Genomic DNA, 26,806 nt, shown 5'->3' with positions numbered 1-26,806 from the left:
GTATGTGGGCATGTGGATTCCGTACCCTCCTACACAGCATAGTGAGATTTCCAAGTCATCTCAAAGTCAGGAGGGAAGGTTATATTCTATAGTAACGATTAAAGTGAATGGCGAAAGATTTTAAAAAATAAGTTTTGTGTTTCTTGATGCACATGTTTTGTGTCACTGACATATACTGTGTGATGTCTTGCGAAGCTTACCCCCATGGTGCCACAATTCAAGTAAGATCTGCTGGAAATACGGAAGCGCTACCTGACATCTGGTTTTGTGGTTCCACGACAGGTGTCCTGGGATGACCCACCCCGACAAGATGCCAACGCGGGCGCAGTGGCGAGCACTCTCCGTGGTACTGATTCTGCTGTGGGGACATCCGCGCGCCGCGCTGGCCTGTCCGTATCCTTGCGCCTGCTACGTTCCCAGCGAGGTCCACTGCACGTTCCGCTCCTTGGCTTCCGTGCCCGCTGGGATTTCTAAGCATGTGGAAAGAATCAATCTGGGGTTTGTACCACGTTCTTTCTGAGCCCTCTCAGCCTCCTTGCGTGCGTGTTGATTTGGGTTTTCGTTATGTGTGTGTGCGTTTACGTAACTGCGGATATATGTTGCTTTATGTGTCACTGTGTCTTGCGTTATGTGCTCCTATATGGGCGGAATCGAGGGGGCATTTGTAACTCTACTCAGTGTGGTCCTTTGGGGGCTGTTAGCCGAATTGATCCATCACCGGAAGCTTCTGTCACAAGGCTTAATAACGAACCGTCTCGGAGAGCTTCAGTTCCTTGATAAGTCTCCGGTGATAACAGTTCTTTAATGCAGATATGAAAGCATATGACACACGCATAAGTATATTAATAGTATTCTAAATAGACTTCAGGAACTATTACAGGATAATAAAAAGAATAAGTGAGACATCTGTGACACCTTGTAGGTTATCCGCATGACGCAGTTGTGACATTGAGGAAATAAGAGTTCTTTGAGATTTTGCCTATTTAAAATATTAATATCTTTTAAACAGATATTTTAATGCAGCATTTCAAGGTAGAATTTTTGTATTTTTAGTTTCCTTTTATACCCATATATGCTTTCTATACATTAGCGTACGTTGCTATGAATTACAGGTACTCACGTACAATTTTCATATTAAACAATGCATAACTTCAATAGTAAACAATCATTTGGACTTCTTCAACAAAACCTGTGAGCTACTTTCTGCCACCCATAAAACCACAAAATTATTTAGGGTTTGATGGAGAGCCACTGTGGGGACATTTTCATAAGATGAAAGAAAAAATTGTAAACCTGCCTAGACATCTCTGAGTACAGAGCTTCAACCATTCTTGCATTTATCGATTATAAAGTCCAGTAGTAGAATAAAAGAACGGGAAGTTAAGACAATAAGAAAAAACACTGAATCCATAGCAATAGACCATTAAATAGCCTCCTCCAAAAAAAGTTTGGCAACCTTTACGATGCGACGCTCTGAAAAATCTAACCACAGTGATGATGGTTCCGTGGGGAAAACAATTTGGCTTTGCCAGCAGAGAGAATAGTAACAGTTTCCTTGTTGCCATCTTTAAATCATTTTACAATTTTAAAACCAGTTTCCTTTTCACAATCTTACAATTCATTCAGAAGAGGAACTGGGGCTGCTTTGAGTCAGGCTGGGATGGGCTGTGCTAGTTTGTGGAAAGGAAAATAGAGCTTATCTATGATTTCTCTTCTTTCTTAACACCTCCTGGGGTGCAAAAGAGCTCTGTCTATAGGGATCACACCTTTCATGAGCCATTTTCAGCACAGTGTCCCTCTTACTGGGTTAACTACCTAATCCCTCAAGGCTGACCCCTTGTCAGGGCACAGAATCGGGGCTACTGTTAGGCCTTAGGGGAGCCCCCTAGACAGTGTGGGATTGAAGGTGCAGGGGGACTGTTTTCTGCTGTGTTTCCTGTGTAGGAGCCCCGAATGCCTCACCTGTTGTGTGTTGAGGGTCTGGGCTGTCAGGTTGGCTGGGGGGGTTGGGGAAGAAACCGGAGGCATCCTCTCCCAAAAGTTAGCTGTGTGATAGCTTGAGACTTGCAAGACCTATAAACTATTTTTTTTGTGGAGCGGTTTGCATCTCATTCACGGTTTCCAGGAAGGTTCTCTTCCGCCCATCTTTAAAATGACGTGTTTTGTAAGCGTGGAACCTGTGTCACGTCTCAATGAGAACATAGTTCTCGGTGGTTTCATTTTAAACAATGAATGCTGAACACAGTGAATTACAGTGTCCTGAAGGCTTTGCCACTAGAATGAAAGACAGATATCAAAATTACTCGTTTTCCTACCGTCTCCAATAAGATCTTGAGACGGTTTTGTGTGATATTAAAGATAAAGGGGAAAAAAAGGAATAGTTTCACTGCACCCACATATATTACTTCCATCTGGCTTAATTTGTAACATTATTCAATGTGCCACATTTTAAAAATCACTCTTATAATATCACAGCACTATTTCTGGAAACCAGTCTCAAAGCAGATAAGGAGGCTGGCGTTGTGCCTTTTGTTGGGAAAAAAAAAAACAAAAAACAATAGCAACGTCTAATACAGATAGAACTCAGGGTCTGAGTTGTCTATTAGCGGTCTGGAAAGGGTTTAAAACTCTCAAGGAATGAGGGATTATTGGCAGAGCAGTAACGAAAAATTTTCATTCCCACACAGATGTTTTTAGGGTTCTCACTCAGCACTGAAAGAAAGATCTGCTGTTTCCTGTTTGGACAGCCCCAAAGCTTTTTCAGAAATCACTTTCCAAATATTTCTGAGTAAGAAAATATCATCCAGTCAAATGTCTGATTTATAGACCTTTAAAGATTTTTCCCCCTTTGATTGAAAGATGAGTTCTGATGACATCTTTCTGAAATTTCTCCCATGCCCATCAGCTCTTTTTCATTTTAAATTTTGCTTTGGGATCCTAACGGGTATCCGTGAAGCAATTTTACCTGTATTTGTTTTTCTTTCTCTTTTATTGCGATATCATTGACACCATTATATGAGTTTCGGGTGTAGAACATAATGATTTGATATGTGTATATATTGCAAAACGGCCCTGTGTTTCTGATATAAAAATCATTCCATTTAGCTGGTTATGTGGTCAGTTATTGCCCGTCAACAGATGAGGAAGACGCTTTGGAGAGAAGGATGGGTAGTTGACCAGTTAAAGGATGGGACTGTACACCAGGTCATTTTAGTCTGCCGGTCACATTATTTTCCTGACTGCCACGTGAGTTTCCCCGTCTCTCTGCTGGCTTTTAGACAGATGCGGAGAGAATTCACCCACACCCCTTGGGTGTGCAGAGAGAATACCATGCTTCCTGCACTTGCCATTCACGTGATTCCCTTGTCTTTTGTCTGTCCCGGAAATGTCCCCCACCCCGCCCCGCATTCGTAACCTTGACACCAGCAGCTCCTGCGTCTGTCACTCTCTTATAAGGAAGCACCAGGAAGGTGATGCAGGACGGAGGATTCCTGAGCTGACATGCCCCCCATCCAGGACTTTGAGGGGATTTACTCAGGTGGGGAGGGAATCCGAACAAGGTGGCCCTCTGCACCCAAACATCTTCCTCCCCTTTATCTTCTCCCCGCCGCGGCATCCACCGTTGTAGCTGGACGTCAAGTTGGAAGTGAGGCTTTGGGGAGACAAAAAAATTCCAGGAGAGGAATAGCACAGCCTTGAACGAAAATGGGCTGTGGAACATCAGACTCCTTCTGACCCATCTGAGAGATGGAGCCTTTGACTTGCACCACCGCTGCCTCCGAGTCAAGACCTGCCTCTTCCTTCTGGCCTCTCTGCGCTTCTTTACGTGTGGGGTCTTCGCAGGTGGTGTCACCTCCCCCCAAGCCCTTAGTTCCTGCGTCCGTTCCGGAATGCTTCCTGCATGTGCACATCTCAGGTCTTGACGGGCCTCCCGAGTCCCACCCTCACCGTGGCGTCTGACCAGCCTCTTCAACATCCCATGGCAAATATAACTTGCAAGTGTTTCCCCCGCAAGCTTTTCCTTATCTGCAATTCCATCCCTCAGCCATGCCTGTGGCCTCTTGCTCTAAGCACGTCTGGAAACTTGCCATGTACGTTGATCTCCACGGCTGCCACCCTGCCCGCGGACACCGGCGTCCCTCCCCGGGATTCACGTGGTCTCCTCATTCCCCTCTTGTCTGTCTCTGACCCATTCTGCACAGAGTGGAGCTTTGTTGTTTTACCACGTGACTTTCTTCATACCACAGCCTTCCTGAAAACCCTCTAGTGACTTCCCGGTGGACTTGGAACAAAGGAAGCTCTTTCCTCTCTAATCCTCCCAATTCTGAGATTACCTGGTCCCTGCCAGCCTCAGCTACTTCCCCTGATAATATTCTCCCACGAACTGTTTCCAGACGAGCCTCAGGCAACAAGGAATGGAAGAGGGTTTACGGGCTGACACTCATCCCCTCCTGGGTGTTCACCATCTCAGGCGGATTTCTTGGTAGAGTCCAAATGATGATGAACAAATGAGGCAGTACACCAACCCCCCGTCCTATCCCAACCTGGGTTAAGGCAGGGACTCTCCACTTCAGCACATGACGTTTGGGGCCCACTTACCGTTTTGGACACCACGGTTCCTTGTCATGGGGGCCGGCCAGTGCGTTGCAGGATGTTCAGCTCTGGGGTGGACCTCACCTCCCTAGAGGCTGTGATCACCGAGGTGTGGGGCACGTATGTGTCTCAGGAGGAAACTGGACCTGGCCGTCATCTGCCGAGTTAGCTCTGAGCTTTTACCGGCCTCCTCTACAGAGGCATTTCCTTTTGTTGAGGTGATAAGGGGAAATACAGAAATCATGTCAGGATAGATGTGTTGGATTTCCGCAGAAGCCCTGACCCCAGGTTCCTGCCCTACAACACAGCAAGGTACAGGATTCTCTGTTCATCTTATAATTGGTTCTCCAGGGATTCACTTTGGGGATTCCCTGGTGTCACTAACAATGGAGCAGTGAGGAATTTCCAGACCGGTCGAGGAAGCGTCTTTACCAATCTCTACGCAAAAACAACACCCCAAACGCACCAGAATGTTTACAGATAACTTCCATCACCCATCAGAAATGGGAGCTTGTGTCTGCGAAATAAGGGTGTCTGTTTCATTTGGTCCTTTATTTCAGAGAACGTCCTTGTCTTACTATATGCAGAGCCACTTCCAAAGCTGTCTTTTTTGGTTTTTTGGTTTCCATTCGTGCTGGCCGCGTGTCTTTGTTATGATTTCCAATGAGGGGCCCTTTCGACCAGCTGCGTTTAAAGGTCTAAATCTTATGTATCTCCCCAAATAGCCTGTGACCACGTAAGTGTACTCCCAGTCAGAATTCCCAGCGATCACACCTTCACTGAATGAAGGCTAATAAAAATGTGTGGGTTTCAACCTAAGCGCCCATCATCGGATGAATGGATAAAGAAGATGTGGCACATATACACAATGGAATATTACTCAGCCTTAAAAAGAAATGAAATTGAGCTATTTGTAATGAGATGGATAGACCTAGAGTCTGTCATACAGAGTGAAGTAAGTCAGAAAGAAAAAGACAAATACCGTACACTAACACATATATATGGAATTTAAGGGGAAAAAATGTCATGAAGAACCTAGGGGTAAGATAGGAATAAAGACGCAGACCTACTGGAGAACGGACTTGAGGGTATGGGGAGGGGGAGGGGTGAGTTTTGACAGGGCGAGAGAGAGTCATGGACATATACACACTAACAAACGTAGTAAGGTAGATAGCTGGGGGGAAGCAGCCGCAAGGCACAGGGATATTAGCTCGGTGCTTTGTGACAGCCTGGAAGGGTGGGATGGGGAGAGTGGGAGGGAGGGAGACGCAAGAGGGAAGACATATGGGAACATATGTATATGTATAGCTGATTCGCTTTGTTGTGGAGCAGAAACTAACACACCATTGTAGAGCAATTATACCCCAATAAAGATGTTTAAAAAAAAAAAAAATGTGTGGGTTTCTTTGCAACCTTAGAAATAGACAAGGACACGGAGGGAGAGGATTATGCTTTGTGAATGGCACCAGTACAACCTTAGAATCAACATTTCGCTAAGTTGCCCCTGGGTGGGCTGGGAAATCCTCCCCAGATGGGATTTAACTTCACTGTTCCTCATTTCAGTTACTTATTTTCCAGGTTTAATAGCATACAGGCTTTGTCGGAAACCTCGTTTGCGGGACTGACCAAGTTGGAGCTACTTATGATTCACGGCAATGACATTCCCAGCATCCCCGACGGGGCTCTGAGAGACCTCATTTCTCTCCAGGTAAACCCGGGCATTTATGAACAGCGCGACTAGCAGCCTCTAGGACCAGTCGTGAAGAGGGGAAGCTATAGAATGTTCCCTAACAATGATTTAAATGGCCTTTTTTTTTTTTTTTTTTTTCACATAAGAAACGAGCTTAATGTCGTTCCTTTCCTGCCCTTTGTTCTGGTTTCTCTTCCTGGCTGTGGGTTGGTTGGTCTTCTGGTTTTTTATTTAACCTTAGACAGGATTTCCCGTCCTCCCTGTCTTTGTAGGTTTTCAAGTTCAGCTACAATAAGCTTCGAGTGATCACAGGCGAGACCCTGCGGGGGCTCTGGAACCTAATAAGGCTACACCTGGACCACAACAGGATCGAGTTTATCCACCCACAAGCATTCAGTGGCTTAACGTCCCTAAGGCTGCTCCACTTAGAGGGAAACGCGCTTCACCAGCTGCACCCCACCACGTTCTCCACGTTCACGTTTCTGGATTATTTCAGACTCTCCACCGTGAGACACCTCTACTTAGCCGAGAACATGATTACAACCCTTCCCCCCGGCATGCTTCAGAGCATGCCGCTTCTGGAGAATCTTTACCTGCACGGGAACCCGTGGTCCTGTGGTTGTGAGATGAAGTGGTTTCTGGAATGGGATGCAAAATCGAGAGGTGAGGACAGGAGAGCGGCCGCGTGACCCTTAGCTGCCCAAGCTTTACCTCTCTGGACAAACTACTTTCTGCGCCATTGCTTCATCTTAGGTCGGGTGAAACCACGTCCTCAAACCAGTGAGGCAGGAAATGATATAACTGAAATGTCAAGGCAGCTCCATGGCGTAATTCAAATGCAGGTATCCTTTATCGAAATGTAGAGTGGTCATCATTTAATGAGTGATAGACAGTTGACTCTGGTTGGCATAGCAAGGATGTTTGGAGGATCCTTTTCGACCTTGGGTTACAGCTAAAGGTTGGATTTTCCGTGCATCCTCGTCCTACAGGAAGTGTTCAGGGATGCTCGGAAAAGAGAACACTGGGCTGGCTATGTGATTGTTCTTTTGTGTTGAGGGATACAGGTGTTCTGTATTGAGCCAGAGGGGGGGAAAAAAACCCAGGATTGATAGGTAGAAGTTGCAAGAAAGTAGATTTTGCATCAAAATAAGAAAGATTTTTTTTCCTTTTTCTTTTACACCCCCTTCCCCAAGCCCCATCCTCAGAGCCCATTGAGCTTATCCTACCTGAGTCTCGTGGCTCATCTCCAACCTCACAGCCACCAGCCTGGGTCTAACTCCTTTCTCCTGTCTCTAAGGAGGCAAATGGAGTGCTCTGAGTAGGTCTTTTTCTTTTCCTTTTTTAAAAACATTTCTTACTTTATTATTTTATTTATTTATTTATGTTTGGCTGTGTTGGGTCTTTGTTGCTGTGCGCGGGCTTTCTCTAGTTGCGGCGAGCGGGGGCTACTCTTTGTTGTGGTGCGCGGGCTTCTCATTGCGGTGGCTTCTCTTGTTGCGGAGCACGGGCCCTAGCCGTGCAGGCTTCAGTAGTTGTGGCGCGTGGGCTCTGGAGCGCAGGCTCAGTAGTTGTGGCTCGCGGGCTCAGTAGTTGTGGCGCGTGGGCTCTAGAGCGCAGGCTCAGTAGTTGTGGCTCGCGGGCTCAGTAGTTGTGGCGCGTGGGCTCTAGAGCGCAGGTTAGCGCGGTGCCTACCCTCCTGCGATGGGCTGGTCCCACTGTCCCCTGTACTCACTCTGCTCTAGCCACACTGCGTTGCCTTCTGTTCCAGGCACCGTCTGAACCGATTTGTAGCTCAGCGTCATTGGACCTGGTCATCATCTACCAAGAAAACTCTTCTGCTAGATGTTCAAGGGTCTGGCTTCTTTTCAGCGTTCAGATTTTCACTGAAAGCTCTCCTCCTCTGAGAGGTCTTGCTACCCTTAATTTCAGCTTAGCATCTCAGCCTGTGGCCATTGAGGAACTTCCAGCCCACACACCTTAGGTCACAATTTTGTTTTCACATATATATATATATATATATATTTTTTTTTTACATGTATGTATATATATTCTTTTTCAGATTCTTTTCCATTGTAGGTTATTTACTGAGTTTAGTTCCCTGTGCTATACAGTAGGTCCTTGCTGTTTATCTATTTTATATATGGTCCTGTGTATCTGTTAATCCCAAACTCCTAATGTACCCTCTCCCCCCTTTCCCCTTTGGTAACCGTAAGTTTGTTCTCTATGTCTGTGAGTCTGTTTCTGTTTTATAAATAAGTTCTTCTGTATCACGTTTTTAGATCCATATACAAGCGATGTCGTGTGATATGTGTCTTTCTCCTTCTGACTTGCTTCACTCAGTATGACAATCTCTAGGTCCCTCCATGTTGCTGCCAATGGCATTATTTCATTCTTTTTCATGGCTGAGTAATATTCCATTGTATATATGTGTCACATCTTCTTTATCCATTCATCTGTCGATGGGCCTTTGGGTTGTTTCCATGTCTTGGCTACTGTGAACACTGGGGTGCGTGTGTCTTTTTGAATTATGGTTTTCTCAGGGTATATGCCCAGAAGCGGGATTGCTGGGTCCTACGGTAGCTCTATTTTTAGTTTTTTAAGGAACCTCCATCCTGTTCTCCATAGTGGCTGTATCTACTTACATTCCCACCAACAGTGCGAGAGGGTTCCCTTTTCTCCACACCCTCTCCAGCATTTATTATTTGTAGACTTTTTAGTGATGGCCATTCTGACTGGTGTGAGGTGGTACCTCATTGTAGTTTTGGTTTGGTTTGCCACAGTTTAACGTAGGCACTTGCAGTGGCGAGGTGTCTCTCCTCCATGTGGAGATGGTGAGATTCAGGTTCTTTCATCGATGGCTCCACTTTACATTTGATACCAGATTTGCTAAATCAGGCAAAGGATGAGGAAGGACAGGTATACTGACCTCTTAATTTTCTTAATCAGAAAAGACACACGTCACCTCCGTTCATATTTCAGTGCCCAGACCCCACTGGGTCCAAGACAGGCTGAAAACCGTCATTTCCCAGCAGGAACACTACACGCTTGGTGGTGGAATCATGGAGCTTCGGGGGGTAGAGAGCCACCGCAGCCCTTCTGCAGACACACGCCTGTGCCCTCGTGTGCTCATATGTATGCGTTATGTCTGTATATGTTTGTGTGTGTCCATATGTGTGTCTGTGTGGTATGTCTTGTATTTGTGTGTATGTGTGTTTGGGGGGGGTATGTGAAACCATCCTATTTGCATCTCGAGATTTTTACTTTGAAACTCGAATAGAAAACTGCATTCAGAGAAGCAAAAGTAGACATAGTGACATTGGTTGGAAGGTTTGTAATACTCCGGGTGACAGCAGTTTGGCTGTTTTATTCCCAGCGCGGAGGGAAAGAAGTGGACACGTGCCACGAAGACTGTCAAAAATCATCCTAGTTTTCTAGTCTCCCCACTTACGAATACAGAAAAGCCACGAGACGTCTAGCAGGGAGAAAACATAATGTGGTTCTATAGGTGTCAGTTCGAGGAACCTCTGTGCCCTTTAATAGACGTGTCAAGTAGGGCATTGGGTGTGGGACTCATAAGAATGAGTCTGGGCTGGAGAAGCACAGCTGGAACTCATCACTGGCGAGTGAACGGTAACTGAAACCATGCACGTGGGCGAGGCCATCTAAGACCTCAGCACAAGAAGGGAAAGGGCCGAGACCGACTCAAGGAACACATCATCCATAATGAGTTGGGCAGAGAAGGAGGAAACAGTGAAAGAGTCAGTGTTGGCCAGAGAAGGAGAAAATTCTGGAGGATTTAATGTCCAGGAAGCCAAGAGTAGAATGTGAATCCAAAAAGTAAACACTGCCTGAAATGAATAATTTTAGCAAGAGAAAACATAATTATAAAAGGTAGACATGATACGATCCATGCCAACTGTTGATCCCATAACCTGGAAATATATTCACGGGTTGCAGGGACTTAACGTAGATTCTCCTGGGCCCTCGTAAAAAGTTACTTGTATAATACGTACAAACAGACATCTTTTTTAACTTAAAAGTACCTTTTAGAAAAGTACTCATTACTCACCGTCCAGAAGTTCCAAAACCCCGGTGAGGTACCACGCACCGTGCTAAACTGACTTCAAGTCAGAGGGGACGTCACAGAGCGAGGTGGGTGAGGGCTTAAGTCGTTGTGGAGGTGCATCCGGGTGATAAAGATGCAAAGGCTTTAACCCTCTAGCCATTCTTTGCGTCACCGACTTATAGCATGTTTGTGTGTGGTTGCGTGTTGCAGGGATCCTGAAGTGTAAGAAGGACAAAGCCTACGAAGGGGGTCAGCTGTGCTCCATGTGCTTCAGTCCCAGGAAGCTACACAAACAAGAGATTCAGAGGCTGCAGGACATCGCTTGTGAGAAGCCTTCTATCGAGTCCCCTCTGAGACGGAACGGGAGCCGGAGTAGCGAGGAAAATCAGAGTCAAGAGCAGGACGGTGACACCCCGTCCTCCCTGCAGGGCTTCCAGTATCCCGTATGGAACGTCTCTCTGAATATGAGCGACGAACACGGGAACACAGTGAACTTGGTCTGTGACATCAAGAAGCCCGTGGACGTGTACCAGCTACACTTGAACCAGACAGACCCTCAAGAGATAGAGGTAAATGCCACGGTCGCCTTGGATTTTGAGTGTCCGATGACTCGAGAAAACTATGAGAAACTCTGGAAGCTGATTGCCTATTACAGCGAGGTCCCTGTGAAGCTACACCGGGAACTCACGCTCAGCAAAGACCCCAGACTCGGCTACCGGTACAGGCAAGACGCCGACGATGAGACCCTCTACTACACGGGCGTCAGAGCCCACATCCTGGCAGAGCCAGAGTGGGTTACACAGCCGTCCATAGGCCTCCAACTCAACCGACGTCAGAGTACGGCCCAAACGGTGCTGCTGTCCTATTCCTCTCAACACGCTGTCACCGTGTCCGCCAAAGACGCGAGGCCGTCTCGGAGCAGAAGCTGGGTAATGATTGAGCCTAGCAGAGCGGTGCAGAGAGCCCAGACCGTCTTGGAAGGGAGTCCATGCCAGCTGAGCTGCAACGTGAAGGCTTCTGAGAGCCCATCCATCTCCTGGGTGCTCCCAGATGGCTCTGTCCTGAAAGCACCAATGGAAGACAAGGACGGGAGATTCTCCATCCTCACCAGCGGCTGGCTGAAGATCAAATCCACGGAGCAGTCAGACGCTGGTCTGTACCAGTGCATCGCTCAGGTGAGGGATGAAATGGATCGAATGGTCTATAGGGTCCTTGTGCAAGCACCTGTCACTCAGCCCCCTGATGGACATACCGTGACCATTCAGAAGAGCCCAGGGGAGCCGGTGACGCTGCCTTGCAGTGCACTGGCCATACCTGAAGCCGAGATCAGCTGGATCCTTCCAAACAGAAGGATAATTAACGATATGGCTAACACGTCACACACATACGTGTTGGCCGATGGAACTCTTTACATCCCAGAGGTCCAAGGAAGCGACAGTGGTTACTACAGATGCGTGGCTGTCAACCAGCAAGGGGCAGATCATTTTACAGTGGGGATCACGGTGAGTAAGAAGGGATCTGCCAGGTCATCGAAAAGAGGCAGACGCCCAGGTGGGAAGACCCTTCCCAGAGGAAGAGGAGATGTCGTGGAGGACGAAGGGGGATCCGGCCTAGGAGATGAAGGTAACACAATGAAGAGGGTTCTCCATCCGAAGGACCAAGAGATGTTCATCAAAGCAAAGGACGACGCCGTCGCTGGAGGTCAGAAAACGAAGAAAGGGCGCAGAAAACTGAAACACTGGAAGACTTCCGAAAAGGAGCCAGACACCAACGTCGCAGAAGGTCGCAGAGTGTTTGAGTCCAGACGAAGGATAAACGTGGCAAACAAACAGATCAGTCCAGAGCAGTGGGCAGACATTCTCGCCAGAGTGCGTGGGAGAAGTCTCCCTAAGGGAACGGGAGTACCCCAGGTCGTTAGAACCAGCACTCCTCCATCAGAGAGTCTAGAAGTGACACCCCTTTTGCCAGCCGCTGCTCCCCGCTCAGTATCACCCGTGCAGACCACAACCGGTGCGGAAGAATCCTCAGGAGACGTCTCTTTATTTGGCAAGGAAGAGCAGGTTGCTGGCACTGTGTCTTCAACCGGGAGGGCTCTGGTGCAGTCTGGCCACGATGGAGTGATTCTTGCTGACCCCAAAGTGACAAGCACACACCTGGAAGAATTGATTGATGGTGAGTTTTCTGAGAAGACCAAGCCTGCAGCTCCCACTGCAGTTGACTCGAATTGGGCTAGAGCCACGACACTGCTACCTGTGCCTTACGAATCTTCTACTCTCCAGACCCTGGATATGGTCCGCGAAGAGCCCACTAACAAAAACAGAGCCACAGAGGGCTGGTCCACACTAGACGCTGGATCCATGCCAGGGTCTCCATCCAGTGAGTATGGGTCTCCATTGGATGCCATCTCCTTGGCTGAGTCCGAGACCCTGCCATACTTTTACCAAGATCCGGAGACAAATTCACAGCCAGGTGAAAGGACGACGAGAGAACAGACCTCCGCACACGTTACTCCAGTGCCTGCCTCGTGGGTTGCTAACACCAGGACCTCTGAGCCATTTGAAGATCCCATTTTAGGGGACCCCAGAGTTCCAGCACAAACAGCCCTGCAAGAGCAAACAGAGAGCCCCGAGCTTGTGAAAAGCGGTTTAAGCGCTCAGGGCCACCCACTGATTCCCAAGGGCACAGAGGAGAATTCTCAGACACTGCAGGAAGGAGGTCTGCTAGAGAGAGACCCCAAAAGCTCCAGAATTCCTGAGAGTAAGAGGCAAGGCGTCGAATCCACCACTCTGCCGGACTCAGCCCTGGAAGCCACGATGAGCATCACTGCCATGAAGCATCCCGAGGGAACCACACTTGGCGTTCTGCTCGACGAGGACACCAGCACGGTAGCGATGATGCGGCCAACCCAAAAGGCCGCTTCCCCATCAGCGCTGACCACTCATCCTTCCCGAAAGAGACCCAACGGGAGGAGGCGATTACGCCCCCATCGATTCCGGCACCGGCATAAGCAAACCCCGCCCACGACGTTTGCCCCAGCGGCCACTTTTTTGACACCACTGACTCGGGCACCTGAAGTGAAGACTCCAAGCCAAGCGGAAAGCTTGCTGGTTCCTACATCTTGGGTTGATAGCACAGTTGGTACCCCAAAACTGATGGACGTGGAGAAGCATGCAGAACCGGTATCCAGGGGCACCCCACGCAGGAAACATGGGAAGAGGCCAAAGAAACATCGATACATCACCTCTACCATGAGCTCTGTAGCGTCTGTGTCCAAGCCCAGCCCTTCCCCAGAAAATAAATATAAAAGCACTGTTACCCCCAGTTCAGAAGTTGTACTTGCACCCACCACCGTTTCTCTCACAACTGGAGACCCACGCGAGATAACCAGAGTGGAAGATTATAGGACAGCCGCCACCGAAACACATTTATCTCGTGATAAATTCCAAGAGACGATTCCAGTCACATACGAGCCTGTATCGGACGGAAAGGAAATTAAGAATTATGATGTCACAAACATCAAGGACTATAAAACCGATGGTCTAGGCCCTGGCGAGTCAGTCACTCACGTGGCATCGCCTTCTGGGGCCGAGGTCTCCAGTGTGGGAGTATTTAAGGAGGCATCCCCTCCTTCTGGCTTTCCAGGAAGTGCAAGGTGGACTCCTCCAAGGGCAGCCCAGCCTGAGCGGCTACAGACAGACCCACCTGTTACCAGCTCTTCAGAAGCTCTTACAAACTCACCCTTTTTAAAAGAGTTGGAGGACCTAGGTTTTCCTTCTGAGTTTTCACCTTCTGCCACAGTCTCTATGCTCTCGCAACAGGAAGAAGTGGTCCCTTCAACTACTCTCGCCATCCTAAAAGTAGAGGCGTCTTCAAGTCAGGCGGAAACCTCCATCGGTGGTCAGAGTCATCGTGAAACCACTCCAGCCACTCTCCGTTCAGAAATTAGACACCGGAATGAAGTCTCCACACGTGCCCTGGTGGGGGAGCCAGCAGCCCCATTCCCACCCACAACTCGTGTGTCTCTGGCAGAAACGACCGCAAAGCCCACACCTCTTACGTCAGAAACACTGCCAACATCAGACGCTTCCAAACAAAATGTTTCCTTCCATTACGCTGCGGGGACCCCAGCAACCGGAACACCTTCAGTGAGTAACGAAGGAACTCAGCATGTATCGAAGCCAAACGAATTATCCACTCCCTCTTCCCACCAGGACAAATTTACCTTCACTCCGAAGCAGGAGTCGCGAAAGGCAGCCTTTGATGGTACAACCAAAAGCAGCCTTCCAAGGGGTCCAGATACTCACCACGAGGCTGGGAGGGGCCAAGGTTTCCACCAACCAGCCAGAGTCACTGCCACAGCGGTCCCCCAGAGAGGAACCGTGAGGCCGCCACACACGGCCACAGAAAGCTCCTTTAGGTACGTGGTCACTCACCAGCCCCACCTGACCAGCAAACCGGAAATCACTGCGTATCCGTCGAGGGATCGGCCGGAGAATAAGCGCCTTACGTCTCCAATGTTACCAAGTCCCACAACTCCGGTGGTTCCGTTGCCTAGGTCCAAACCTAGCATTCCTAGTAAGTCGACTGACCAGGGAACTGACCCGTTCACCGGCAGCTCCACATTGTTTGGAGACAACAGCATCCCTGATTCAAGAGACCCAGCTGGCAAGCTTCCAGATTCGAGAGTCCCTTATTATCCCGATGGGAGAGTCCCTTTCTTTTTCAACAGGACCCTCTCTTTTCCACAGTTGGCAGTTACTCCGAAGCCTCGGATCCCCACCTCTCCTGCCCCAGGGACGAGAGGGAGAAAAGTCAACCCAGGTCCCTACAATAGGATACATTCTCAGAGCATCACCCATGTGGACTTTGGTCCCCCAGCACCACCTGTACTGCACCTTCCCCGGACCGTGGCGCCACCCTCAACAAACTTAAGAAACATCCCTCTGGTCTACTCCACCCGGAGCTCCGTCCCTTTCCTAATATCTTCTGCCCAGCCTTCCAGAAGCTTCCATCAGAGCAGCTCAAAGCTCTTCTCTTCCAGAGGACCACCTGCGTCCAAATTCTGGACGCTCGGGGAAAAGCCCCAAATTATCACCAAATCGCCCCAGACCGTGTCCGTCACTGCCGAGACAGATGTCATGTTCCCGTGTGAGGCTATGGGGAAACCCAAGCCTTTCGTGACTTGGACAAAGCCGTCCACAGGTAGGTTGTTTAAACGTCTGCGTTTTAACCAGGGCTTGTGTAGGGGAGGGGCTTACTGGAGTCTGTGAGTGCAGGTAGGACCAGAGATTCCGGGCAGAGGGACAGGCAGATGGGATGGCAAAGGACAGCTGAGAATCTACCGACAGGTGTATTCCTTTTCGGGCACGGGAAGTGAGGAATTCAAATGGGTGTCGGGTTTTAATGGAGTCATGGAAACACGTACGAGCTTCTCTGGGTAGGGCATTCCTAACCGAGGCTCAGGGCTGTGCCACTCTTGCCTCTTCGCAGTGAGGTCCAGCACAGAGGTCATCCACGAGCCACGTCGGGGTGCAGAGGGGCGTGAGGGGAATTGTGCAAACCCCTCTTGTCCTCGCGCTGGCTTGAAAGGTCAGTGAAGCTTGGTGTGAGCTCATCAGGCATTGCTTTGACTTGAACCTAGAGATATGATCGTATGAGTCCCCTCGGGCTGCTGTCGCAAAGCACTGGAACAGTTGGTGCGGCTGGAACAGCACGTGTGTTTCCTTTCAGTTTGGGGAGGTTGAAATCCAAGATCAAGGTGTCACTAAGGCTGGTCCCTCCCGAGGCCTCTCCCCTGGGCGTGTAGGCGGCCTCCTCCTCCCTGTGTCCTCATAGGGTCGCCCCTCTGTGTGTGTCTGTGTCCTAATCCCGTCTTCTTACAAGGACACCAGTCCTATGGGATCAGGACCCACCCTAATGACTTCATTTTACCTCCAGCCCCTCTTTAAAGACCCCCAACTCCAAATACAGCCACATTCTGAGGTCCTGGGGGGTCAGGGCGTTAACATATGAATTGTGGTGGGAACACAGTTCAGTCCGTAACAAGGCTCTATACAGTGGTCTCTGCTTGGCAGGCTGGGATGCCCAAAGACCACTTTGCTTCATAACATGACCGTCGGCTTTCCCGATGGCGAAAGAGATTCTAGGAGACGGAAGAAAGTGATAGCGGAGGGCCTACAACCTCCACGAACGGACCTCCCTTTTCCCCTTTCTCTTCCCTCCTCTCTCAACGTGGCTGAGTCCTTCAGGCTCGCGTCCTGTTCAGAGGGTTGGGTTTTTTTCGGTTGCCATTTAGATAATCCGGGAAATGACAAGTGCTGATATCACTAGAGAGAACTGTACATTCCCCGCTTATCTCACACATGTTGGATGTGTCCCAGTGGTGAGCAGAGAGCACTGAGCATAGGGAAGTTACCGGCGTCTTTGATCAGCTCCGCATTTGACAGCAAACGCTTTCGTAATGATCTAATAAGGAACTTGCTTGAAATAACTAATGGGGAACACCACGGGGTTTTCATTCTAGAAGGATTGTGCCTTCGAAGGAAGGCATATTCCTCCCCTGGGAGATCCCATTTGCGTTCATCCTTAAGGTCTACCATACCTTGTGCCATTTTAGAGCATCCCTGGACCGTGCCCCCTCCCTAGACAGTCATGCACCTTCCTCTACCTGACCAGGAATCTGTTTCTACTGCTGGCTTCTCCTTTGTTAGCTAGCTCCAGTTTTTAGAAAGTTCTTCCTCATTTCATGCCCAAACCAGACAGTCTCCCATCCAGCCAGCGTTGTTTTCTGTGGTCCTGGAGCTGCACGATGTCTCTTATTTTATTGAACCTTTTCTACCCAGTAAGCCGAATCATCTCATCGAGTGCTAATAGGAGGCCACCTTCTACCTGCCCGTCGTGATCTGCAGGCAGTTTTAGTGGGCCTTCCCTCCCACCTGAAACCCAGTGAAATAGACAAGCGCCTTGGGGTCTCTGCGTCATAAAATCCCTCAATGGGGAAGTGGTTGGGGGGCAGCAGGAGGCCTTCCACGCCCACAGTCACCTGTCATCCAGGAGGGCTTGGACCCAGACCAGAAGGACCTGCATCTCCTCGAAGGCAGGGAGGTTATACTGTCGTCAACCAACACCTGTTTCCCTATGAGCAGGTGGGCTGGGAAGACTCACCTGCAATACCCCGTGCACGGCGGAAAGGCTTGTCGTGGGAAGTTTCAGGTAACTTAGGAGGTCGAGGGCGTGAGTCCTCAGCACTAGGGCTGGGGACAGCGTCCAGGGTTCCAGGGTTCCATGCCAAGGCAGGACTCCCAGCTTAGAGAAAATTACTAGGAAAAGAAGCAGAGGAGTTTGTCAAAACTAAAATGAATAGCCCACTGACGGGTGCATGGACCCGGGAACCAAGCAGCGTGGGATAGGGTGGGAGGATTGAAACTCAGGGTTTTCTGGGGCTTTTCCCAGTCTTTCAGTATAGGATTTGTTATTTTTCAGGTATGGCGAGGCTAACGGGTCAGGAGATGACTGCCACTGAAAAGACACTTGGTCACTCACGGTGGCCAAGAGGAAGGGGCACAGCACACCAAGCAGGGTTACACGGGGAAGCACCAGGGTCGGTCAGGAGGCAGAGGGAAAGGGGGAAACCAGACGAGAGCCTTTACTGTGATTTTCGCAGGAAGGAACAGGTGAGGCAGGGTGAGCGGGGTTAGGACGGCCTGGTGTGAATAATTCCAGCAGGTCCTGGGTGCACGGGCTGCCCTAGTTGTCTGGTACCTGTCCTGGGGGGATGAGGGCGGGTGGATGGTGGCCCAGAGTATGGGAGCCTCTCAGAGCAGGGAGTGGGGGACAGGCTCTGGATGGGTGAATTTGCATTTGGAAGGGGGGTCCTCTGCTATATCTCTAGGAATTGGCCGTCCCTGGAAGGTCAGCAAGGCCCCAACACGTCAAAACATCAGAAACTCTTGATTATTACAGACCCCGACTGTGGCAGAATCCTGAGAGATGGGCTATAAAATACAGGGAGTAGAGGCAGTGGGGAGAAGGACGGGTGTGTGCCCTCTGACTGCAGAGGTGGGGCTGTCAGGCACCGTCAGGAAGCCTGCGTCAGACTGCAACTCAACCAGACGGGGCACAGCACGACCAGCCCCACGTCGCTCTCAGGATCCTGGCCGGACGGAGGCGGTCGGTGACTGAGAACCTGGGGCATCCCTGCAGCCGACCTGGGGACCTCAGGAGGACAGCCTCCACGCAGCGAGGCAGAGGCTGAGCAAAGTGGGGCTGCCTCTCCAGTCCCTAAAGTAAATGAAGAGGCCACCCTGGGAGACCCTGGGGTTCATGACGGCTTCCAGAACCCTGTCTGAAAACCATGCCTGCTGCCTTGGCCTGAAGGTGGCCTATGCCCTGATTTGGGGATTAGTGTAACAGTCAAGACGAATATCAGAGGAACTGGGTGGTGGGTCTTTTTTTGCTTTCACTGTCTGGACATAAGGAGGAGGATCAGATTAACTCACAATCCTTGTTTCGTCCCTTTGGCAAGACCGTGTTTGCCCTGAACCTGACGGTGCCTGTTTTTGGTTTCCAGGGGCTCTCATGACCCCCAACACCAGAGTACAGCGGTTTGAAGTCCTGAAGAATGGCACGTTCGTCATCCGAAACGTACAGGCGCAGGACCGCGGCCAGTACCTGTGCACGGCCACAAACCTGCACGGAGCAGACAGGATGGTGGTCCTGCTGTCAGTCACGGTGCAGAAGCCTCAGATCCTAGCCGCCCACTACAAGGATGTCACCGTCTACCTGGGCGACACCATCGCCATGGAGTGCCTGGCCAAGGGGACCCCAGCTCCCCAGATCTCCTGGATCTTCCCCGACAGGAGGGTGTGGCAGACCGTCTCCCCCGTCGAGGGCAGGATCACGCTGCACGAAAACCGGACCCTGTCCATCAAGGAGGCGTCCTTCTCAGACAGAGGCGTGTACAAGTGCGTGGCCAGCAACGCAGCCGGCGCGGACAGCCTCGCCATCCGCCTGCACGTGGCGGCCCTCCCACCCGTCATCCACCAGGAGGAGCTGGAGAACATCTCGCTGCCCCCTGGCCTCAGCATTCACATCCACTGCACCGCCAAGGCCGCGCCCCTGCCCAGCGTGCGCTGGGCGCTCTGGGACGGGACACAGATCCGCCCTTCGCAGTTCATCCGCGACAACCTCTTCGTCTTCCCCAACGGGACCCTCTACATCCGCAACCTGGCGCCCAAGGACAGCGGACGCTACGAGTGCGTGGCCGCCAACCTGGTGGGCTCGGCGCGCAGGACCGTACAGCTCACCGTACAGCGCGCCACCGCCAACGCGCGCATCACGGGCACCTCCCCGCCGAGGACCGACGTCCGCTACGGGGGGGCCCTCCGGCTGGACTGCAGCGCCTCCGGAGACCCCTGGCCGCGCATCCTCTGGAGACTGCCGTCCAAGAGGATGATAGACGCGCTCTTCAGGTACGTGGCGCTCCTGCCTCGCCAGCAGTCCCGGGGCTCCTGAGCCCGTCTCCCCTCTGGGTGCTGGGGAAGCCTCCTCATGGGGTCGGGCAGAAGAAGGAATGACTCCTTGTCGGCGGTGCTGACGCACAGATGTTGCTTCCTGTGTGGGCCGGGTGGGGGGCATTTCTTTCTCACACGATGCAATCTTGTCTTTTTTCTTTGTTTCCCGCCCCGCCCGGGGATCGAACCCTTGCCCCCGGCACTGGGAGCGCAGAGTGTTGACCACTGGACCGCCAGGGAAGTCCCACTCTTGTCTTTATCAGTTGAGATGCAGAGCAAACACCTAGCCCTTAGCCCTGCTTTTCTACTCCCCGCCTCCAAAGAAAGATAAAGCAGTAGTTTTTGTTTTCATGCTCGTAGTTTTAACTGTATTGAAATAATTAGATAAAACAATTTCTTGTCTTATGCTAATCTGAACAAAACACATAGGAGCTTCAGATCGCGTCTTAAAATGTGTTAGCAATAGAAGGAAAGGAGGTAAAACAAAGAAATTAAAGGCATATGGCAGCACAAAGGTAGCACATCTGCAGTTCTAAGAGTTCATCTTGGCTAGGAAAAAAAGCACCTTGCCATGCCCCGTCTTCAATTCGCAGATGTATGAATCTAGAGCAGTGGGTCTCAACCAAGCGGGATTTTGTCCCCCGGGGACATTGAGCCATGTTTGGAGACATTTTTGGTTGATGAGAGTTGGTGAACGAGGAGGGGATGCTACGGGCACGTGGTGTGTACAGACCAGAGATGCTGCCGACCGCCCCACAGTGCACAGCACGGCCCCATGTCAGAGAGTCGTCTAGCCCCAAATATCAGTAGTGCTGACGCTGAGAAATACTTTCTTAGCAAGGAAGACTATCATCTATTTATTTATCTATCTATCATTTATTTTTATCTGTCATCACCTATCTGATATCTATCATTTATCTATCTGGTATCTTTCCATCTGCCTGTCTATCCTCTATCCTATGTATCTATCTGTCATCCCTCACCTTTCCATATCTAGCTCAAACCCTTTACCTATTTACCAATCATCTATTTTTATATATCTAACATCACCTATCTGATATCTATCGTTTAGCTAGTATCTTTACATCTGCCTGTCATCTATTCTATGTATCTATATATATCATCTGTCATTTATCTATCTTATCATCTATCTTCATCTGTCTCTAGCTCTAGCTACCTACCTATCCATCCATCTTACCTCTCTCTCTCTATCATCTGTGTCTGTCTATCATTTATTTTTATCTATCTGTCACCACCTATCTGATATGTATTATTTATCTCTATAGTAGCTTTCCGTTTGTCTCTATCACGTATTCTCTGTATCTGTATATCATGTGTCATTTGTCTCTTCTGTGATCTTTATCTATCTCTAACCCTCTGTCTGTCACCTGTCTCTCTATGGAATTGGTTCTCAACTAGACAGTTCTGTCTACCAGGGGGCACTCACCAATGTCTGGACGTATTTTTAGTTGACACAACTCGTGGGGAAGGGTTGCTACCCTTTAATTAGTGGAGACCCGGGAGGCTGCTCGGAACCCCACCATGCACAGGACGCCTCACCACAGAGAGTCATCCAGCCCCTGATATCAGGAGTGCCGAGGCTGGGAAACCCTGAGGTAGATCCCCAAAAGCCATTGTCTCTTTAATAAGTGTTTCAAGGTGCAGAGGAAAGAGACAGTGATTGGGAACAGGAAGCAAAGACGCATCAGTGGCGCCATGTTGGAAACCCTCTGGCTTATGGTGTGTCTTCAGCCCACACAGCCTGGCAGCTCAGACGGGACCCCCCCGCACCTCAGCGCGGGTTCCTCCCTGGGATGTGATCCGAAGCGGCGTCCAAGGCTCTGTGCAGCTGTGTCTGGTCTGCCCAGTCTCCTTCCAACGCAGGAGAAGGGCCAAGTCGCCGTATTTTAACTTCGGATGGCTGGGTGGTGCCTAGTGAACCCTGCACAATCGATCCAGAGTACCACATATGCGATTTTCCCCGCAGTATCTTCCAGCTGAGCCGGTGTCCTGCCATGCACAGGGTTGTTTTCCATTGACATTGGCGAGGCGGAGGCAGTGCTGACTCAACGCTGAAGTGAAAGAAAGTAGTTCCAGTGTGAACTGGGGCCCTTCTACTGGTATCTCGCTATAAATCATAAGCCACGGTCTCTGTAGCTTCGTTATTCCTAGATTCTGGCTAATTACATTCTTAGAAAAGTGTAATTAAACAGCCCATGGTGAGTTTTTTAAAAGAACGGGGCTGTTTGCCCTGCCTACACACTGGGACTGTTCTAACACAGAGATACTGGACTTTCCTGTCTCGAAGCTGAGTCTCCCGTAATGTGTAGCCATGCGTCTTTTTCAGAGTCGCTCTGTTGATTCAGCTAGCGACCAAGGTTAGGATTTGCTGCTGTAGAAGTTTCTGAATGTTTACAGACATGTGCTACTATATACATTTTTGGATTCTGACTCCAAGACTCATTAAAATGCCTCTGTCTGCTCCACGCCTATCGAATGACCTTCTGATTCAGGTTGACTTGACTCTCGCTCGTGGCCGACAAAACACGTTGCGTGGTCCTTGTCAGTGGGTGCTTTGATGAACGGTAGTCAGGCTTGAATTCCATCAAAGGCAGACACTTCTTTTTTTTTCATCAGTGACACGGTTCCAGACGTGCTATTCGAATGACACAGTATGCAGGAAATATTTAGGGGTAATAGTCAAGCTCTCCCTGCAGATGCCAGAATTATAATTTATAAGTAATTGAGATTTTCAATCTGGACACGTTCAAAGCAGAAACCTCCCAAATCTCTTCGCCCCGTTATTCAAAACATGCGTTCTGCGTTGCTGGAGGACCTACCGATACATATTTATAAAAATGTCACACGCCTAGTGAAGATATTTCTGTCTTTCTTTCCGTGTTGCCTTTTTAAACTGAAAACTCTTTCTCGAATAGTAACTCAGCAGCGTGTGAGTTTAGGTCTACCACGTGGAGAAACGGAAAGTCAGCAGGAGGGTACGAGCTGGTGAGGGTCATGAAGCTTTCGTTACAGATTCTAGGGAAGAAGCCTTTACGCCAATAGCACCAAGTTCTGAAGAATCCAATCGTAGCCTCGAAACTCTGGGTGTAACCACAGCTACGTGATCCGTACTGTAGCTACTTTGCTTCCTGTTTGCCTCATAATGGGATACAACAGCATAAAAATTGTCAAGAGTAAAAATCGTCTATAAAACTTTTAGGAAAAATGTCACCTCTTCCTGAGGTTAATGCACTTTCATTCTGTCCAGGACGCTAGAATTTTATCTGCTTTTATCATTACAACAAGCTCCACACTGACAACCAGGCAAATATTTGATCCACACACGCCCACACACACCGGGCTGATGTCTTAGACTGCGTTTCACATCTTCGAATCAGAGGCCAGGCCAGCCAAAGGTCAGACTCCACCGGGGAGTTCTTAACTGTGGTAAATAAATCACTTCTGCGTTTGGATGGCCGTCCCCTCCGGGCTGCAAAATCCATCTAACGTTTTTGAGCGGCAGTCCTGTGCGCCGAGAGTTCTGAGATCCACAAGTTTTTGTTGCGTTCCGGTGACCTCAAGCCGGGAGAGACAGCGTTCGGGAGACTGACATCTTATTCTGTTTTCTTTCTCTCGCTCAGCTTTGATACCAGGATCAAGGCGTTTGCCAACGGGACCCTGGTGGTGAAATCCGTCACGGACAAAGACGCGGGGGATTACCTGTGCGTCGCCCGGAATAAGGTTGGCGATGACTTCGTCGTGCTTAAGGTAAACGTGGTCATGAAAGCAGCCAAGATCCAGCACAAGGAGGAGAATGACCACAGGGTCTTCTACGGGGGCGACCTCAAAGTGGACTGCATGGCCACCGGGCTCCCCAACCCCGAGATCTCCTGGGGCCTCCCGGACGGCAGCCTGGTCAACTCCTTCATGCAGTCCGACGACAGCGGTGGACGGACCAAGCGCTACGTCGTTTTCAACAACGGAACCCTCTACTTCAACGAGGTCGGGTTGCGAGAGGAAGGTGACTACACCTGCTTTGCCGAAAATCAGGTTGGCAAGGATGAGATGAGGGTGCGCGTCAAGGTGGTGACCGAGCCCGCCGTCATCCGGAATAAGACGTACTCCGTGGTCCAGGTCCCCTACGGGGACGTGGTCACCGTGGCTTGTGAGGCCAAAGGGGAACCCACGCCCAGGGTGACCTGGCTTTCTCCAACCAGCAGGCAGATCCCCACCTCCTCCGACAAGTACCAGATATATCAGGACGGCACTCTCCTTATCCAGAAAGCCCAGCGCTCGGACAGCGGCAACTACACCTGCGTGGTCAGGAACAGCGCCGGGGAGGACAGGAAGACGGTCTGGATTCACGTCAACGTCCAGTCGCCCAAGATCAACGGGCACCCCAATGCCATCACCACGGTGCGGGAGATTGCCCCAGGAGGGAGCCGCAAACTCATCGACTGCAAGGCGGAAGGCATCCCCACGCCAAGCGTGCTGTGGGCCTTTCCCGAGGGCGTGGTCCTGCCGGCCCCTTACTATGGTAACCGCATCACCGTCCATCGCAATGGTACCCTGGACATCAAGAGCCTGAGGAAGAGCGACTCTGTCCAGCTGGCGTGCATTGGGCGTAACGAAGGCGGGGAAGCCAGACTCATTGTGCAACTGATGGTCTTGGAGCCCGTGGAGAAGCCCATCTTCCACGACCCGGTCAGCGAGAAGATCACCGCCATGGCTGGCCACACCATCAGTCTCAACTGCTCAGCGGCCGGGACCCCGACGCCCACCCTGATGTGGGTCCTCCCCAACGGGACGGAGCTGCAGAGCGGCCACCAGCTGCAGAGGTTCTACCACAAGGGCGACGGCATGCTCCACATCAGCGGCCTTTCCTCCGTGGACGCTGGGGCGTACCGCTGCGTGGCCAGGAACTCGGCGGGCTACACGGAGAGGCTGGTGTCTCTGAAGGTGGGGCTGAAACCCGAAACAAGCAACCAGTACCACAATCTGGTCAGCATCATCAATGGGGAGACCCTGCAGCTGCCCTGCATCCTCCCGGGGGCCCGGCAGACCCACTCCTCCTGGACGCTGCCCAACGGCATGGTGTTGGAGGGTCCCCAGGTCCGAGGACGCTTCACCCTTTGGGAAAACGGTACCCTCACTGTGCGCGACGCGTCCGTCTTCGACAGGGGCACCTACGTGTGCAAGGCGGACACGGAGTACGGACCCTCCGTCGCGAACGTCCCGGTGATCGTGATCGCCTATCCTCCCCGGATCACCAGTGAACCCACGCCTGTCATCTACACCCGGCCCGGGAGCACCGTGAAGATGAACTGCTTGGCCGTGGGCATTCCCAGAGCCGAGATAAGCTGGGAGCTGCCGGACAAATCGCACCTGACCGTGGGGACGCAGCCCCGTCTCTACGGGAACAGGTTTCTTCACCCACAGGGGTCGTTAATCATCCAACAGGCCACCCAGAGTGACGCGGGCTTCTACAAGTGCACCGCCAAAAACCTCCTGGGCCGTGACTCAAAAACAACCTACGTCCACGTCTACTGAAACCCCGGGAGCACACCCTGGACTCCACGGCCGCTGCTTCCGAAGTTAGAACAAAGCCTCCTTTGGGCTCACAGGTGGGGCCGGGGAGTCAGGGCTCTAAAAGGATTTGTCCCGGGGCACGGTGGCCCCCTCCGGCTTGGGTTCGAGGCCCACTGTCGACCCTGACCTGTGCTCGTTGACGAAAGGAAGCAATGCAGGCACGGGAAGCAGGTGTCAGCCTCTCTGGGGGACTTCCTTTCAGGTTTACAGGATGCTATATGCTCTTGCCTTCCATTTCACAGGACTTGGGCGCAGATAACAAATTCTGTGTTGCTGGCGCCATCCTGATGCTGGAACGGGCGTCTGCAGGATATCTAAGGAGCGTGCACTGCAAAGAAGCTGCAGAGATTCACAGTGCCTTGCTACCCCCGCGGAAGATGCATTACCTAGTTAACCCGCTGCCGTTTTAACATGATAGAACGTTCTAGAATGAGTATCCATCTTTCCGTTACTCCTTCTGTCACTTCAGAACTCCAGTTTGCCCGACAAGGGCTGAGAACCAGAGGGATTGTTTGTTTGTTTGTGTCTCACGTACAGGTGTCCTACAGTACAGCTCCCATTTTATAGGAAAGGATGCTTTCTCCCTGGAACTCACTTTTTATATAGTGTTTTATATATATATATATATTTTTTTTTTCTTTCTAATCAGACGATGAGAGTAGAAAGAGAAAGACATACTTTCTGTCTCATTAAAAATAATAAATTATTGGTCTTTACAAGGCTTGTATACATTAGAGCAGGCACGGAAATGCAATTAAAACCAGTTTCCTTCCCGACTTCCTTCAAATTCATAAACCACTGTTATATTACCTTTCCCAGCGACCCTCTGGTAGGGGATGCTGAGATACTGGATTTCCCTGTTGATGATAAAATTTATCCGGAGAGAGCCATGCGGGACCGGGGAGACGACAGGAGAGGGAGGACAAAGCGAAGTTGTGACTGCCCAGAATGAACCCAGAGCCTTCCAGAGGAGCCCAGAAATATCTTTCCTCCTGTCAATTTGTGTCCTCGAAAAATAGATCTGTTACTTCCACGACTGCTTTGCTGTATTTTTAAGGTCAAAATGATGTACATTGGATAATAAAATAATATTTTCCAAAGAACCAGGCAGTCATGACAGTGATATTTTCAAGGGCCAAAGCCACTTCAAGCGAGTCTGCGCTTAGATCAGGTTGGTTGAAAAACCGCTTTTATCCACCACGTTGGAATTATTCTCTTCTCTGTGAGTATTTCACCAGCAAGGAAACTAAGTCCAAGGTGGCAGCTCCAGCAGAGTCTCTGACAGGAAGGTTAGGTGGGACCAGCTCCAGTATGAATCAGGATTACTTGAGGCTGAAGAAAAGGTGCCACAGCAGT

The 26,806-nt window shown here is 50.4% G+C and overlaps 1 protein-coding gene across 1 annotated transcript; it reads left to right on the top strand.

Annotated features, from left to right (window-relative positions):
* Positions 1–310: 310 nt before the first annotated feature.
* Positions 311–25,411, top strand: MXRA5 (matrix remodeling associated 5). Its single transcript, XM_065901294.1, has 6 exons — positions 311–498; positions 6,172–6,301; positions 6,556–6,946; positions 10,560–15,551; positions 18,919–19,819; positions 23,503–25,411. The coding sequence occupies exons 1-6, from the start codon at positions 311–313 to the stop codon at positions 25,409–25,411; spliced, it is 8,511 nt and encodes a 2,836-aa protein (XP_065757366.1).
* The last annotated feature ends 1,395 nt before the right edge of the window (positions 25,412–26,806 follow it).

Source organism: Phocoena phocoena, chromosome X, assembly GCF_963924675.1.
Source record: "Phocoena phocoena chromosome X, mPhoPho1.1, whole genome shotgun sequence".
NCBI classification, from domain to species: Eukaryota; Metazoa; Chordata; class Mammalia; order Artiodactyla; family Phocoenidae; genus Phocoena; species Phocoena phocoena.
The sequence above is the reverse complement of the archived record's forward strand: the minus strand, read 5'-3'. Positions and strand labels throughout refer to the sequence as shown.